General features: G+C 39.0%; 1 protein-coding gene and 1 non-coding gene across 2 annotated transcripts in view; one reads left to right on the forward strand and one right to left on the reverse strand.

Annotated features, from left to right (window-relative positions):
* The first annotated feature begins 643 nt into the window (after window positions 1-643).
* Window positions 644-716, forward strand: TRNAR-UCU (transfer RNA arginine (anticodon UCU)). Its single transcript has one exon. It is a non-coding gene; the product is annotated as a tRNA-Arg (tRNA).
* Window positions 717-5292: 4576 nt separating this feature from the next.
* RPF2 (ribosome production factor 2 homolog) overlaps window positions 5293-18597 on the reverse strand; it is a 38616-nt gene continuing 25311 nt past the window's right edge. The window contains exons 8-10 of the mRNA XM_068551386.1: window positions 13572-13674; window positions 7255-7399; window positions 5293-6497 (exon numbers count right to left, since the gene is read on the reverse strand). Of these exons, the coding sequence (XP_068407487.1) occupies window positions 6318-6497; window positions 7255-7399; window positions 13572-13674 (428 nt within the window). The 3' untranslated portion in view covers window positions 5293-6317. The remainder of the gene's footprint in view (window positions 6498-7254; window positions 7400-13571; window positions 13675-18597) is intronic.

Consider the following 18597-nt stretch of genomic DNA (forward strand, 5'->3'; position numbering starts at 1 on the left):
TATACATCTCACAGGTTATTTTAAATGTCAAACGAAATCAACATGTGAAAATATTTTCTAAAAATATTTCTCTGAAAGGATATACATCACATTGCATGTAACAATGCCAAAAGGAATTGACATTAACGCCCAATAGTAGAATGACAAAATTTTAACACATCCATATAACCAAGTATTGTGTAGCTATCAAAAATAGTGTTTTCCAAAAAAAATTAATGACAGGAAAATGCTTACAATTTAATATTGATTTTAAGAGCAGGGTACCTAGTAGTTAACTGGCTCATGGCTGAAGGCGGTACAAAGGGCTTCTGTAGGTCTTGACAATATTTCTATTTCTTTATCTGGATAATGGTTATAACAGTACATTCACTTTGTAAAAATTCATTGCATTTACTCATCTGAACACTTCCCCATTTGTGGTATTAGTTTAAAATTTTTAACTTTAAAAAGTTTACTTTTTTTTTTTTAAAGCAGAACTCCAAATAATATAGTAAGATCATGTTCTTATTTTAAGAACCTGTATTTTTAAAGTGGTAAAAAATACAGCAAAATGTTAATAGTGGTATTCTGGATGGTAAGATTACACATAATTTTATTTTCTTCTCTGCAAGTTTCTCTTCAATAATCAGAAAAATGAGGGACTTCCCTGGTGGTCCAGTGGTTAAGACTCTGCACTTCTAATGCAGGGGGTGTGGGTTCGATCCCTGGTCAGGGAACTAAGATCCCACATGACACGCAGCCCAAAAAAAAAAAAAAAAAAAAAAATCAGAAAAATGATTTGTTTTTTATAATCAGGAAAAAAATCAAAATTGTATTTTATTTATTTATTTATTCATTCATTCATTCATTTATGGCCAGGCTGCCCAGCTTGTGGGAGCCTAGTTCCCTGACCAGGGATCAGACCCAGGCCCCCTGCTGTGGAAGCGCAGCGTCCTAACCACTGGACCGCCAGGGAATTCCTAAAATTGTATTTTAAAGAAAATGCTTTCTAAATTGTAAACATATACAATGCCTGAAACATAATGCTTGATAAATGTAGAGTGAATGACTACTCCCCTATCTACCAGGAAAGGACTCCTTAAAAAAAAGGAATGTGATCAGTTGACACTCTTAGCTCCCAGGGAACCCATGGTGGCTCTTAGCAATGGCTACGTTCATGTCTAAGTAAGAGCTCACAAGCCACCTATATAACGATTTTTCCCAAAATGTTGCCAGGACCAAATCTCTGCCTCACTCTGCTTCCTTACAATTCCTTCAAGATGAGCTGATTGTCCTTTTCTGGCATTAAGACTCCAAGCCATTTCAATCAGCCTGGTGCTTTCCATACCACATCTCACCCACCTTGAGGTTAGGATAGGACTACGGAGCACCACTGCTCAACCATGATGGCTCTGCTCTTCTCAGTTTCTAAGCATGGAAATCAGATAAGAATTCTGTCAGCTAGCATTGTACCACTTGCCTTATCAGGCCCCCTTTAAAAAAATTATTTGTCGTACTACTACTACTACTACCACAAAACAAAATAAAGCCTCATTTATTTTCTTTGCATTTCTCGAAAACGCTGGGAACTAACACTTCTAACATTACTTAGAGAACCATACCACTAATTGGCATTGCCAATGGTTTTGCCTGTCTTTAATTGGGTCCTTGTCCTTTTATGTCTTAGCTGAGGGCTCAGAGAGCATCAGGAGAGGATGTCAGTTTCTTTTTTTTTTAACATTTATTTATTTTTGGCAGCGTTGGGTCTTCGTTGTTGCGTGTGGGCTTTCTCTGTTGTGGCAAGTGGGGGATATTCTTCATTGCAGTGTGCGGGCTTCTCATTGCAGTGGTTTCTCTTGTTGCAGAGCATGGGCTCTAGGTGCACGGGCTTCAGTAGTTGTGGCACACGGGCTCAGTAGTTGTGGCTGACGGGCTCTAGAGGGCAAGCTCAGTAGTTGTGGCGCACGGGCTTAGTTGCTCCGCAGCATGTGGGATCTTCCCGGACCAGGGCTCGAACCCGTGTTCTCTGCATTGGCAGGCAGATTCTTTAACCACTGCACCACCAGGGAAGCCCTGTCAGTTTCTTTTAAGGCCACAACTTTCGGCCCCAACACTGCACTACCTGCTGTCCCTCTCTACCACGTATTCCACTTTTGAGGAGCTCCTAGCCACTTGAGCATTGTTTATTGATTTTTCAAGATTCAGTTTAATCCTTCCCCAAGGTCTCCCTATGCAAAGGAAGGTGCTGGGCATAAAACTCAGACACATTTGTGACACAGACTAGCTTTAAGTGGCGAGTCAAATGGATGGAAATGGGGCTTAAGGGGACAGCAATGAATTCTCGTGCTCTTTCCCGCAGTGCCATAAACCCTAGGGCTGCCTCTGAGTGCCAAGCCAGAGGCCCTGTGTCAGGTTGTCATCTAAAGTGATATCTCCACTCAGGTCACCTTGCCATCTGCTTTGTCAGCTGACTCTGGGGAACTAGCTAAGGGATTGAGAAAATAAACTTCTCAAGTTGATGGGTGTGAATCTTCCAAGTCCATTTCAGATGCACCCGTTAAATAGGTTGTGCTTTGCCCTCCAGGAACCTCTTTCTGAGCTAGCTTGCAGTGTTTGAGAGGGACAGAGGAGATCCCTGAACACAGTCTCTGCTTAAGCTCAACTCTAACTCTGGTTACAGGTCCTTTCCCCTGATCTGGCATCCAGAGCCAGCACCTCTGCAGCTCTGGGTTCCAGCTTAGCCAGAGGGCGTGCCTCACAGATCCAACACCTGCCACTCCGCTTCTAGCTGAGCCCGTTTTGAGCTTGAGGAATCAATCCCAATCCAGTAAAAGACTTAAAAGCTCAAGGGCTTTGATCTTTGTTTGGCAAAAGCCTTAACTGCTGAATTCTAGAGGCTTTGCCATTTCCCTTTTTTTAAGCTTCTTTCATATAGGCCTCAACCCCACTAAGTAGCAGGTGCCTGCCCAGCGCCAGACCTTTCTCCCTGTTTAGAACCTATTTTCTGAGGCTCAGAGTGTGAAGGGTCGGGGTGGGGGGTGAGAATGCGTTGGGAAGGGAGGAGGGAAGTTGTTTAAAGGAAGCAGCAGAACAAGAACAAAATTAAAATGCATGTTGGTTATCTCGAACATGGTTGGCCATGTTCTAAAACTTTTTCCCTAAGGGTTTTGAATTGGAAAAAGTGCAAAATGGCTCCAGTTCAACCAAGGCAGTCACTTTCTAACATGGCCTAACATGGTCCACTTACAGGAAACTCACAGTGTTATCTTTGCTGATTTTAAACTTGAACCATTCACGTTGTTGGTATGAGAGGAAAACAACATACATTTAAAAGCAAATTGACTTTCTTCTCACAGCTGGCATAAACCTCAAGCCAGAAAGCCTAATTTATCTTCTTGTTTACAGTAGTTTATTTAAAGGGATGTGAATAATATTCTATACAATTTCATAATGTATATATATACTAGGATATATTTGCCTTTCATGCAATTATGGGATGTTTTGACCATTTCTATGATCTATTAAAAGTGCATTAAGGACATGATAAAGACCCTGTACTTTTGTAGGCTCTTAATTTTATAATGGACAAAGTACCGATACCTGAAATTCCATTAAAAAACAAACTTTCTCTTCTTGGTCAAATTTAGCAGTGGTTTTAGTGATTTTAACTTCTTCCATTTTTAAAGCTTCTGTGAATCCTTTCCTGGCCTCACCCTTAGGTGTGGGGAGAAGTGGCTAAAAATATAAATGAAAGGAAGGAGAGATCAGAAGCAGCTAGATAATCAGGTAACTGAAAACTGACTTGGGGTTAAGTTCTTTTTTGCCCTCTTTCTTTATTGATTTGGGTAATAACATCTCTACTTTGGATTATGTTCAATACCAAGAAAACAAATAGCAGCATTTGTTATTAAAAGGAATCAGATTTCATGAAATCATATACAGCTTGGTATTAGTATTAGCATCTTAAAAAATAGGAAAAATACAAAGGGAACGAAAGATGCCCACCAAACTGAGACAGTATCTTGAAACCGAAAAATGAGGCAGGCCACTCCATATAATCAGTGGATCAGCTTATTATAAGGTAGTTTACTCACAGGGTGGGATAGGGCGGATGACATCCAGAAGCATTCATAACTGCCACTGGGAGAATTTTACAGTTAACCTAGGGTATGGGGGTACGTGCTTGGAAACAGGAAGTGAATTCCAAAGTCCAGATTTATGAACGGGTAACTAGTCTCATGGGCGCCGGGAATACGTCAGCGAAGCTCTTCATTATTGTTTGGAGACTAACAGCACAGGGGCCACCTGGACCTAATGGTCATTAAACAACATCTATTAACTACAAAGCCCCTGACAACAGAGATTTACTACACAGTACTGCCCTAGGTAGGGTCAGCTGAAGGACAGGAGGAACTGAACAGGCCCAAGATGGCATCAGTTATGCTAACAGCCATACAGTGTGGCAGGGTCCTTCCTGTAAGTGGCTGGTGAAAAGGACCCATGGCTCTGCCTCCTGAATCTGCCTGCCTTCATTATTGTTAGCTGGACCAGCCAGGGGTCACACATTGGGTAAGGGCTGTGCATCCATCATTTCCTTTTTTTTTTTTTTTGGCTGCATTGGATCTTTGTTGCTGCGCATGGGCTTTCTCTACCTGTGGTGAGTGGGGGCTACTCTTCGTTGCACTGTGTGGGCTTCTCGTTGTAGTGGCTTCTCTTGTTGTGGAGCACAGGCTCAAGGTGCGTGGGCTTCAGTACTTGTGGCTCACGCGCTCTAGAGAGCAGGCTCAGTAGTTGTGGCGCATGGGCTTAGTTGCTCCGCGGCATGTGGGATCTTCCCAGACCAGGGCTCGAACCTGTGTCCCCTGCATTGGCAGGTGGATTCTTAACCATTGCGCCACCAGAGAAGTCCTGCATCCATCATTTCTGATGCCCCTTTCATGACGCCCCTTCTCCCCAACTATTGTCCATTGTCCATCTACTTGCAGATAGCAGGATATGAATCATTTTAATTTAGCCCTCTCTCCCCATTTAGACATATAATGCAAATGCCTACTTCCGATCTAAAACCGTGTAGTCTTTGGTTAAATGTATAATCAAGTAACAAGTGTAAATGAGAGATACCAGCTCCCTCCTTTTTAAGAGACTATTAGCCAGGAAAGGGCTGGGGAGAAGGAAGGCTAAGGAATGGGTTTACAAGAGAAGGGAAAGGATAAAAAAAGTAAAATTGAGGTTCTAGCTTTTAGCAAACTCACATAAATGCATGCACACATAGACATGGAGGAGTTCCTTGACATGGAATTGAAAACAAAAGCATTTCTACTTTACATAACACATCATGGTTTATGTATGTCTGTACTTTTACAGCATAATTGGCTTGTGCTTGTATAAAGGAGCCTCTTTGCCAGGGACTCAGTCAAGGAAACTAAATTGCACATTTAGGGAAAACAAGTTTGCAGTACTAGGAGTAGGAAGCAGAAAGCTTTCCCCCATTTTCCTAGGCACAGGGCCAGTCTTCAAGAAAATTTCAAAATAAGCTGTTTGGCTTTGGCTTACTCCTACTCTGTATGCAAACACCCAGGGCCTTCATGTGACCTTTAGCTACCTACAGCTACCCAATACCCTAAAATGTCCTGTGTCTTAACTTATCTAACCTCTCCTTTCTCACTTCAACCCTTATCAAAACTTCCTTTCTCCCAAAGAAGAGGAATAGGGCTCCATTTAGTAGCAGAATCTCTTAAAATAATCAATAGTAAGGTAGTATGTCAATGATCAGGTAGTGGACATCTCAGAGGTCTGTTTTAAGACACAGAGCTTAAAATCTCAAAATTAATCTCTAACTGGTAGAATTTCAGGTAAAACAACAGGAAAGTAAAAAAATAAAAGTCAGGTTGTATGTATGTGCTGGGCGATGGGGTCAACTTTCCAGGTAGCTCATACTGAGCATGTATACAGTTACTTTGGACCATTTCTACTTTCCATAACTTCCTCCCTTTATCTAAAGCTTAACCCAAAATTCTCTAAAATACCAATGATTGTTCTGAAGATCCCTCCTCACTCACCCACCCAATGAGATAGGAGACTTTGTAGGGGGTAGGCAGAGGGAAATGTCACATCACAGAGAGAAAACAGCATACCAGGGTGTAATGTCTCCAGTAAGAGCCTAACTTTCAACCTAATACTAGTATGTTACTGTTCACAATGTATATAATATATAATTTAGGTAAATTATCAAGTTATAAAAATATACAATAAAACCTTACAAGAAACTCTGAAATAATTGATGCTTGATAATTCTAAATAAAGACTACAATAAAAATGCAGTTATTGGCTATATTCCATCAATCCTTTTTAATTCTCTTTGATTTTTTCTCCTGGTCTTCTGCTTTCCTTTCTGCAGGTCGCTTCTTCAACCCCTTCATTTTCCTGGTTTGTAGTTTGCTTAGGTCTTGCTTCTGCATATGAATTCTTCCATAAGTTGTACCAAAAGTATCATGAGAGACATTTTTCTTCTTCTTTGGCTATGAAACAAGAATATATAAATATATATTTAGTTGGGTCTACTACCATGAACTGGTAAAAATCTAGTGTACAACAACTATCGTATTAACAATCTCCATTAGTGAGCACACCTTTAATGACACAGAGTCTATAGCCCTACAGCCCTTTCTCCTCAAACTTAGGTATTAACAGATCACTCAGAGCTTATTAAAATGCCAATTCTAATTCAGCAGGACTATGGTGGGATCTGAGAATTCAGCATTTCTAACAATTCTCAGGTAAATTGTCAGACCATACTTTGAGAAGCAACACAACAAGACTAATCACCGTCATGCACTGAGAGAATTTCCTGTGTTTAGCTTAAGGATTATAAACTATCATTTCAATCTTTATTGGCATTCCAGAGATGCCATTTCTACTTGCTTTTTAAAACCATTCAAAAGTCAAAACACATTTTATGCAAGTATGGGTTACACATCCTATGCTTGAAATTACATTTTCACAATGCCTAAAATGAGCCCCATTTTTGCTGAAAACTGGCAGTCTTGACTAGCAGGAAGCTCTCAGCAACACCTGATGCCTGGTTTCTACAATTTTATTATCAATTATGGTTGGCTTATTTGCTTCTTCCTCCTTTCTTTGGCTCTGAGAGTCTAATTTTATCTATTTCATTGACCTCTTTATGTATGCTCTTCAATATAATATGCCACAAATCCTTTTTTGGAAAGAAGAATGGAATATACAAATAAACATGGCACCAATCTACAAGTCACATACCTTCAGGGCTTTGGGCATTTTCATAGATAACTTATAAAGGTCATCTGACGCTAGGTGTGTCCTCCTCAGAACCAGATCCATTGAGGGTCCCATCTCTTCCAATTCAATCCGAGGTGTTCTGCAGCCAGATTTCTTCAACAGCAACCTTTATGAAATAGCAAAACAGAAATGTTGCTTTGACTTTGATAAAAGTCCCGTCCCCCCCACAAATATTTTTGTTCTAGAAGATTACAGTTCCATAAAATATCGTAAAATGTTTAGAAAGGCTAAGCTTAGAGACCTCCCTGGCAGTCCAGTGGTTAAGACTCTGCACTTCCAATGCAGAGGGAATGGGTTTGATCCCTAGTCAGGGAACTAATATCCCAGATGCCACATGGCATGGCCAAAAAGATTTAAAAAAAAAAAAAAAAGGAAAGGCTAAGCTTAATACTTTATATATTTAGACCAAGTATTTTCTTTTTCTTTTTTTTAAAAATAAATTTATTTTATTTATTTATTTATTTTTGGCTGCGTTGGGCTTTCGTTGCTGCTTGTGGGGGCTTTCTCTAGCTGCAGTGAGCAGGGGCTACTCTTCGTTGCGGTGCGCGGCTTCTCGTTGCGGTGGCTTCTCTTGTTGCGGAGCATGGGCTCTAGCTGCATGGGCTTCAGTAGTTGTGGCATGTGGGCTCAGTAGTTGTGGCTCACAGGCTCTAGAGCACAGGCTCAGTAGCTGTGGTGCATGGGCTTCGTTGCTCTGCGGCATGTGGGATCTTCCCACACCAGGGCTCGAACCCGTGTCCCCTGCATTGGCAGGCGGATTCTTAACCACTGAGCCACCAGGGAAGCCCCAAGACCAAGTATTTTCTTTAGTCTACTTATTTTCAAAAATAAAACATAAGAGTATGCAATACTGTTGAGAAACAGCAGGTGATACAGTTCTAAGAAGTGGAATCCTTTGATTTGACTTCTTCATCTTACGCAAGATTTACATGATTATAAAAAAATCTTAATTGGGTTTTTGAAACATTATATTACATGACTGATTAACAAATTCTTATTTCTCTAAGACCTATTCAGAATCAACTTTTCTCCATAGCACAGACATTTACTGATCTCTATAGACTGGAATGAACTTAATATAACAAAACCACAACTTTCTGGATACCATATGTCCAAACAGCTCTGGATTTGAAAGCATATGAAGGATACAATGGGGAGGAAGGGAGACTCACAAATTCTTTTTTTGTGAGAGATACCACAAGAACTGCTCAAAGACCTGAAGGTTATTTGAGTTAAAAGACTCAATTTGTTACTGTGGCCAGATCTCCATACGGGGGAAAAAAAGGACTAAATAATAATGTTTTAAAAAGATCAGCCTTTTCACATAAAAGCCGGAGTGTGAAAAGAGGCAACAAGTGACATGAGAGAAGAGAAAGAACAGAAGAGGAAAGCAGAGTAAAGAATACCCAGGAGAGCAGCAAACACCAGGAAGCAGGAGTGAGTGGGCAAAAGCTTGTTAACAGCCCTGCATCACATGAAGACAACCAATCAATACACTCCATTCACGGGGAGGTGCATTTACTGGCTATGGAAGAGTCATAATGGCAGATACATTGTATCAGACACAGTAATTTATACCGAATTAAACAAGGCAAAAAAAACCCCAAAAAACACAACCTACAACCTAGGATATGTAAAGAGCAGAAATGTTAAACAAAGAAATAAAAAGATACTAACATTAAAGGATACAATAAATATTAGTATGGGGCTTGAAGGGAGCAAGCACAGGGAAAAAGAACCTAAACAAGGGTCTTTAGGTCACTCTCCTCACAGTGGTTCCAGGAGAAGAGACCTGAGAGGCGGCCTATCTCAGGCCTACCGTAAGGGAAAACAGTTTTAGGAGCTTAAGTTGGCTAACATCATGGCATCTTTCCTAATACCTAATTCACGCATATGGGGGCAGTGACCATTTGATCTTTTATATCACAGGTACTTCTGCAGTTGCATCCACATGTTCAGTGCCTCCAAATAAATGATATTTACCATGCTGAACTCATATCAAGACTAAATCTTGGGAATTCCCTGGCGGTCTAGTGGTTAGGACTCCACGATTCCACTGCAGGGGGCACGGGTTCACTCCCTGGTCAGGGAACTAAGATCCTGCATGCTGTATGGCATGGCCAAAAAAAGAAAAGAAAAAGAAAAAAGGAAAAAAAAAAAAGACTAAATCTTGATTAATATCTTGTGTTCAGTAGATTACTTTAAAAAAAAAAATCAAGGAAATCACATATATAAAATATCAATGAAAAAATTTTCTACCACTTAAGATGCTAATTTTCAGCTAAATGGAAAACTTGTCAATCCAGAACAGTTCATGTACCTTTTTATTTATGCAAGTGCCCTACTAACGAAGTAAATCTTTTGAGCAGTATAGAAAATTTTTTCCAAGTAACTACATATAACTACATATGTTGCTTTTACTGAAGAATTAAGTTACAGTGCCATACTGCCTGTGTAGATGATCTTAATCACTTCACTGAGTATGTTCACTATTCTATTTCTATTTGATAGAAATAAAAGGAAACTTTCTCCAGTTGTCAGTTCTCTCCATATGGTTTCTCGTGATAGGGCTATCATCTTTTCTTTTTATTAATAGCTTTTACCAGTGAAATCTAGAATCTAAATCATTGGGACTTCCCTGGTGGTCCAGCAGTTAAGACTTTGTACTCCCAATGCAGGGGGCCTGGGTTCGATCCCTGGAAGGGGGACTAGATCCTGCATGCCACAACTAAAAGATCCCGCATGCCACAACTTAAAGATCCCACATGGCTCAACGAAGATCCCGCACACTGCAACTAAGACCTGGTGGGAGGGAGGGAGGGAAGGAGGAAAGGAGGAAGGAAGAAAGAAAGACAGAAAGGGGGAAAGAAGGAAGGAAAGAAAGAAAGAAAGAAAGAAAGAACTGAAAGCTTAAAAAAAAATCAATTGTTAATCCTTTAAAAAAACAACCTATTTACTCTTTCTCAGAGGAAATGTATTAATAGAGAATTTATACAGGATTTTTGTGATTATGCTAAGGAAAATGAAGAGTCTATTAAACATCGACTCTAAAAAAACAAAATGAAAACCACTTCTTTTACCCTCAATGCCATCATAGACACTGCACTTCTTTTTAAAGACAGACATTTCGATTCCAGGCTTTCGTAACTCCAGCCAAGTATCTATTGCCCAGAACCTTTACAACCCATGTAAATCTCCATTTCAGATCTTAACCTCAAGCTTTGTTTGTTTTGTTTCCCTATAAGCTCTAAATCAAAAGTGACATTCAGTTCTGCAAGACTACATGGTATAAGATGCAGGGACACAAAGACAAACAGAACTCAGTACCTTCCCTCTCAGAATGGGTTTAGGCTACTAGATATATTAATTGGTAATTTCTATAATATATTTAAATATGATTTGCCTATTTCTTGAGAAAGACTGGCATTACCACTCTTGTTTAAATTGCAATTTCCTTATTTTTCTCCCTTCCATATCCCTCTCTTCTGTTGACATTCTGTTTTCATTACTTAACTCCTTGCCTAGAATGTAGTGTTTGCTTTTTAAGGTATGCTAATACTTCCTGTTTTGCATGTTTCTCTCCATAAAACCTACCCAATGCCATGGCAAAGGCATACGTGGTAGTTACTAAAGATCTTCAGTTTCATATTAATAGCTCTGGCCCTATAGTGAATAAAATTCTCCAAGGAATTAATTATTACAGGATATACAGGAAGGTGCCAGTAACTCTATGATTTATTTCCCCAAAAGAGGAAAGGTCAAAGGTTCTATTAATGTAATTCCATGCTCAGAGTTCCTTTCATCCAAGAAGCTCAAAACCATTTTATAAGCCTTACTGATCTTCACAAATTAGTAAGTGTCAATATTAACTACTACCTTTAACCAACTGCCTAAGGGCTGGTTGGAAGAGGGCAGGACACCCAAGAGCAGCCTGTGAGAATGCCTGAGGAGCCACACTAGGTCAGACACACTTCCCTGGCACATTCCCACCTCTATCTGCGCCCCTCTCCCTCTCATAAAGGAGAATTACCCGTCTCAGAGGGACCTCAGAATTACCTATATGATATCACTACACTTTGCAAAGAAAAAACAGGGGCCCTGAGAAGTGACTTGCTCATGTCATGTGGCGAAGCCTGGCACAGAGCCAGGTCACTAGGCTCAGAGGTGATGCTCATTCCCGGAACCACCTCTTCCTTCCCCTCCCAAGCAGAGCACAGCCCTTGGAGGCTAAGCTAATCCACATCTAGGGATTTTCGCCAGTAGCAGCTCACTCTCAATCACACTGTCCATTTTCTATATCAAATCAATAGCTAGCAGGTATTACAGGATATAGATATGAAAACCTGGGATTAAAATTTTACACTAGGGTTTCTGATCTTAAAAATTCAGATCTTGGGACTTCCCTGGTGGTCCAGTGGTTAAGAACCTGCCTTCCAATGCAGGGGACGTAGGTTCGATCCCTGGTCAGGGAACTAAGATCTCACATGCCACAGGGCAACTAAGCCCTGTCACAACTACTAAGCCCATGGGCCTCAACTACAGAGCCCACGTGCCGCTAACTACAGAGCCCATGCACTCTGGAGCCCGTGCACCACAACTAGAGAAGCCTGCGTGCTGCAACTGAAAGATCCTGCATGGCGCAAAGAAGACCCCGAGTGCCGCAACTAAGTCCCGATGCAGCCAAAAATAAATAAATAAATAAATGAATAAAATAATTTCGTAAAAAATTCAAATCTTTTTTTTTCCATTATGGTAGATGCCATGCTAACCTAACAGTGATTCCAGCAATTACATACTTCTAAAGTAAGTGGACGGACGAATATGTGTAGTTACACTGCCAATTTATCCTTGTTCTTAAGCCTGATTTGCTAATTTTCTGTCCATTTTGCTTTATTTTCTCTGTATTTTCTTTCTTTCTTTACAAATTTATCTTTCTTTTCACTAAATACAAGTTCTGATACAAGAGAATACTTCCTTTGAAATTGTTCACCATGAGTTTTAGATTATTGGTATTATTCATTTCTCATTCTCAAAGACTTTTATCTTTATATTTTTAGCTCCTTTGTATCCCAGGGTCTCCTTGTTTAACATAAGTTTTCAAAAACATTTTTTTTATGTTAGTGATTTTTCATCTTTTATCTCTTGCTCTATAAATAGGAGTCACCTACTTCATAATATTCTTAACCGCCCCAAAATCAAGTTTGGAAATGCAAACAACAGACTACAGGGACTTTCAATCTCAACTAGTTAAAAATTATTATAAAATCCTTTGCCCGTTATTATTTAAATGAGAAAAAAATAGAAAAACAGAAATGGTGGTACCACTCATGTGGTGAAAAGAACCGAGCATCTCTGACTCCATACAGTTGAGACAAAGATGGAAATTACTAACAAAAAAGAGGTGATTACTTAGTTCATTTGGATGTTCACTGGACACAAGCTGGTCAACCATGTATTCCATTATGATAAAAAAACAAAATTAAAACCATGGATGAAATGCTGAAGTCCACGAATGGTTGCACAAATGACACCACTGCACGAAGACACTGTCAACACTGGGCTGTTGGCACTCAGGCCGCACTGCCAAGCCGCAGCGCGAAGCAGACGTCAGGCTGAATTTAATGTACCAAGGGAGGCAGTTAGTGGGAGTCAATGTATTCTCTAGGAAAGTGTGTGCTCCATCAATCAGCGCTAACACTTTATTTTAAATAAGGAAAAAAACAAGTCATGCTTACCTCAAAAGGCAGTTGCAGCACGTCATTAAGGTTTTTATGAAAACAGAATGTGCTTGTTAGGATTTATATTTATATTGTGTTGGGGGTACGGGTAGAGGCTTGGGCTGGAGAAAGAAGCTAAAATGAATCTAGCCACTGAATCTTCTTATTACTTTCAGACTCCATTTTTTAGACTCAGGGCTTTGAGATTTGCTTTGGCTGGACTAAGACTTGTGGCTTGGCGCTCTAAATTTAATCAAGAAAAACAGGGAGACACTGCATAAAAGTATGGCAAGTCAGGCCTGAATAAGCGTTCTAAGCTCAGAGGGAGTGTAGTGTTTGATGCCCCAGGGCCCTGGAAAAGCAGGGTTTCCGGGAGGCAGAAGTTAGCAGGGGAGTGACAGACCTGAGGATCAGCACAGAGCTACTTTGTCACTGCTATTCTGCAAACTCTCCAAATAAACTTTTGGCCAGACACCAATTCTAAGTCTGAGCTCTATAAAACAGTCACACTAAAATGCTAACCCTGAGGATTAACAAAAACATGCTAAGAAATGCACTTACTTATAGCTTCGAAAGTAAATCTTCCCATTCAGTGCAGTGAAGTGCAGAACATACTCTAAACCAGCCAGGCGGACGTTTGATACCGTGGGGCCTCTGAAGAAATCTAAAAGCACACATCAGGTTGTTTAAAAAAAAAAAAAAAAAAAAAGATTAACATACCTTTAAAATTCAGTTACAGATCAGCTGCATTCTAAACGCAACTCTCTGTATCTTATCTAAAAAGCAGCACAGAAACTGATCCCTGAAAAATCTGATGGTCCCGCCCCTCTACCATTTAATCTCATGACTGTATTTCTGTTTAGTTCACTGAGCCATGTAATTTTTCAGTTTTGCAGTTCTCCCTCTAAGCCAATGCTCAGCACCAGAGTATAACAGGTTTATTGTGAACAGTAACTTTTTAGAAAATGTAAAACAAGGTATAAAATTTTAATCAACTAAGACAGATAGGTGAAGATGGCAAAAGTCTATAAAAATGGCTGTTCAAACTTTGATTATTAAATTGAACTAGTGTTTGGTTTTAATCAACTAAGACAGATAGGTGAAGATGGCAAAAGTCTATAAAAATGGCTGTTCAAACTTTGATTATTAAATTGAACTAGTGTTTGTTATATGGCAGACGCCAACAAGCAAGAAAATTCTAACAAGGAATCTCAATTATATGAGCAAAGAAAAGCTATCTAGTGTCATATCCAGAAAAGAACCATCAAGATCAATGAATAGACTGTTTTCCCACAGAGTGGTAATAATACCCAAGTGGCACATATGAGATAATTTTAAATGATACACAGGCAGATATAATCTACAATGCATTATTTATGTTATCATACACCATTTTCCATTGAGAGTAGGGACATAAAGTTTCCTTTTAAAAAGAGGAGTCAATTTAAAGAAAAACCTCCAGTGAACAATGCTATGGATACTACATGGACATGGCTAATGTTATGAAGGTGGCACATGAATGAAAAGAGTTTGGAAAACAGCAAACAAGTTTGGTCACCTCATTTTACAGATAAAAAGATTGAACTTGGGGGGAGGCTAAATGGAAACACACGAATAACATCTAGCTAAGAAAAAGTTATGCATAAAAGGGTCATCCAAATTAATTACTTAGGAAGAGGTGCCCTAAGACAGGTGATGTCATAAACAGGAAATATCTCGTTCTGTCCTAATCTGTAGCCACTCAGCACTTGCTTCCCTCCTCCCATTAGCTCATAAGATGGGAATTATCTCCATGTGCATGGACATATACATCTTTTATAGTTTGCTTTTTCCTTCTTATAGATAACTAAAAGAAAATCACATCACTAACATACATAAAGCAGACGTTAAATGTGCATACCCTTGTACACACCACCCTTCCTTACTACCACAAATAAAAATCCCTTGGGGGTACTTTTATAAACCAAATATGTACTTTTTCAAGGTATTTTGATCTAAAAATTGATTTTAATTAATGAAGAACTTTCCCATAGTTTTGCCAAAACCTGACTCTCCTTCAGTGGCCAAGTTAATAAAGCCCCACTCACGGTTGTGGTAGCATTACTGAAGTCAGAGTCATTCTGGGGAACAAGATATGTACATTCCAGTCTCCCCTGAAACAGTTTTTGTAATGCAAACCTTATAGGCATGTGCTTTTTCCATAAGCTTTTAAGAAAGAAAAAAAAAAAGAATGAAATGAGGTAGAAAGTTTTAAGAACATTGACCCTTACCTCACACCATACACAAAAATTAACTCAAAATGGATCATAAACCTAAATGTAAGATCTGAAGTTATAAGACTTCAAAAAAATATTTATAAGAGAAAAAAATCTTTGCAATCTTGGGATAAGCAAAGGTTTCTTAAACAAAACACTGTATGAACAACCATTAAAGAAAAAAATTGGATAAAGTAGACTTCACAAAAATTTAAAACTTCTGCTCTTTAAAAGACATCACTGTTTGCAGATGACATGATACTATACATAGAAGATCCTAAATATGCCACCAAAAAGCTACTAGAGTTCATCAATGAATACAGTAAAGTTGCAGGATACAAAATTAATACACAGAAATTTGTTGCATTTCTATACACTAACAGCACACTGTCAGAGAAATACTTAGGAATAAACCTACCTAGGGAGTTAAAAGACCAATACTTGGAAACCTGTAAGACATGGATGAAAGAAACTGAAGACAACACAAACACATGGAAAGATATACTGTGTTCATGGAATGGAAGAATTAATATTCTTAAAATGACCATAATACTCTATAGATTCAATGCAATCCCTATCAAAATACCAATGGCACAGAACTAGAACAAATAATTTTAAAATGTGTATGGAAACACAAAAGACCCAAATAGTCAAAACAATCTTGAGAAAGAACAGAGCTGAAGGAATCATGCTCCCTAACTTCAGACTACACTACAAAGCCACAGTACTCAAAACAGTATGATACTGGCACAAAAACAGACACATGGATCAATGGAACAGAACAGAGAGCCCAGAAATAAACTCACATACTTAAGGTCAATTAATCTATGACAAAGGAAGCAAGCATATACAATGTTGAAAAATCTCTTCGGTAAATGGTGCTGGGAAAACTGGACAGCTACATGTAAAAGAATGAAATCAGAACATTTTCTCACACCATATATAAAAATAAACTCAAAATGCATTAAAGATCTAAATGTAAGACCAGAAACCGTAAAACTCCTAGAAGAAAACATAGGCAGAACACCCTTTGACATAAATCATAGCAATATTTTTTTTTGAACCTGTCTCCTAAGGCAAAGGAAACACAAGCAAAAATAAACAAATGGGACCTACTTAAACCTAAAAGCAGAAGACCTGACTAGACGTTTTTCCAAAGAACACATACTGATGGCCAACAGGCACATGAAAAGATGATCAACACTGCTAATCATCAGAAAAATGTTAATCAAAAGCACAATGAAATATCACCTCACACCAATCAGAATGGCTATCATCAAAAAGACCACTAATAACAAATGTTGGTGAGGATGTAGAGAAAATGGAGCCCTTGTAGGAATGTAAGTTCTACAGGAACTGAGGAAAACAATATGGAGGTTCCTAAAAAACTAAAAATAAAACTATCATACCCAGCAATTCCACTCCTGGGTACATATCCAAAGAAAACAACACACTAATTTGAAAGGATACATGTACTACCTCAATGTTCACAGCAGCATTATTTACAATAGCCAAGATATGGAAGCAACCTAAGTGTCCATCAACAGATGAATGGATAAAGAAAATGTGGTGTGTGTGTGTGTATACACACACATACATATATATATATATACACACACATATATATGTGTGTATATGTATATATATCCATGCACACACACATACATACAATGAAATACTACTCAGCCATAAAAAGAATGAAATTTTGCCATTTGCCGCAACATGGATGGACTTGGAGAGCATTATGCTAAGTGAAATTAGTCAGAGGAAGAAAATGTATGATGTCACTTGTATGTGGAATCTAAAAAATACAGCAAACTAGTGCACATAACAAAAAGGAAGCTCACTCACAGATACAGAGAACAAACCAGTGGTTACCAGTGGGGAGAGGGAAAGGGGAGGGGCAAGAGAGGGACGGGGGGTTAAAGGTACAAACTACTATGTATAAAATAAATAAACTACAAGGATATACTGTACAGCACAGGGAATATAGCCAACAATTTATAATAACTATAAGTGTAGTATAATCTTTAAAAATTGTGAATCACTATGTTGTACACCTGAAACTTACATAATATTATAAATCAGCTATATCTCAATAAAAAAAATTTTTTTTAAAAAAGACATCATTAAAAACAAAAAGGCAAGGGACTTCCCTGGCTGTGCAGTGGTTAAAGACTCTGTGCTTCCACTGCAGGGGGAGTGAGTTCGATCCCTGGTTGGGGAACTAAGATCCCACATGCTGCATAGTGTGGTCAATAAATAAATACATAAATCAATAAAACAAAAAGGCAAGCCACAGACCAGGAGAAAATATTCAAAGATTATATGTCAGACAGACAAAAGACTTATCTCACACACACACACACACACTCTTCCACATTAGTACTCAATAAGAAGACAAATAACCAAATAAAAAAATCAAGCAAAGATCTGAACAGACACTTTACCAAAGATATACAAATGGCCAATAAGCACATGAAAAGATGTTCAACATTATTAGTCACCAGAAAATGCAAATTAAAACCGCAACCCTAGGGGCTTCCCTGGTGGCGCAGTGGTTGAGAATCTGCCTGCCAATGCAGGGGATACGGGTTCGAGCCCTGGTCTGGGAAGATCCCACATGCCGCGGAGCAACTAGGCCCATGAGCCACAACTACTGAGCCTACGCGTCGGGAGCCGGTGCTCCGCAACAAGAGAGGCCGCGACAGTGAGAGGCCCGTGCACCGCGATGAAGAGTGGCCCCCGCTCGCCACAACTAGAGAAAGCCCTCACACAGAAACGAAGACCCAACACAGCAAAAAAAAAAAAAAAAAAAAAGAAGTACTGATTTAAAAAAAAAACTGCAACGCTACCACTCCTTTATTTTGTAGATTTGACTTTGGAAACATATTACTGTCAGTATTCAACACCTATTAGAGTAACTAAAATTAAAAAGAACGGCCTACCAAGTATTGACAAGGAGATGGAGCACCTACAGTTAGTGGGAATGCAAAATGATGCAACCATGTTGGAGAACAGTTTGGCAGTTTCTTAAAAATGTTTAACATACACTATTCAAATGATCCAACCATTCTATTCCTAGGTATTTACCCAAAGGAAATGAAAACATAGGTCCTCACAAAAATTTGTATATAAATGTTCATAGCAGTTCTACTGGTAATAGTTAAAAGCTGGAATCAATCTAAATGTCCATCAAAAGATGAAGGTATAAACAAACTGCAGAATAGCTATAAATGGAATACTGCTCAGTTATAAAAAGAAATGGAGGACTGATACATACAACAACATGAATGAATCTCAAAACAAACTGAGTGAAAGAAGCCAGGCCA

The sequence above is a fragment of the Eschrichtius robustus genome, chromosome 9, assembly GCF_028021215.1.
Source record: "Eschrichtius robustus isolate mEscRob2 chromosome 9, mEscRob2.pri, whole genome shotgun sequence".
In the NCBI taxonomy this organism is placed as follows: Eukaryota; Metazoa; Chordata; class Mammalia; order Artiodactyla; family Eschrichtiidae; genus Eschrichtius; species Eschrichtius robustus.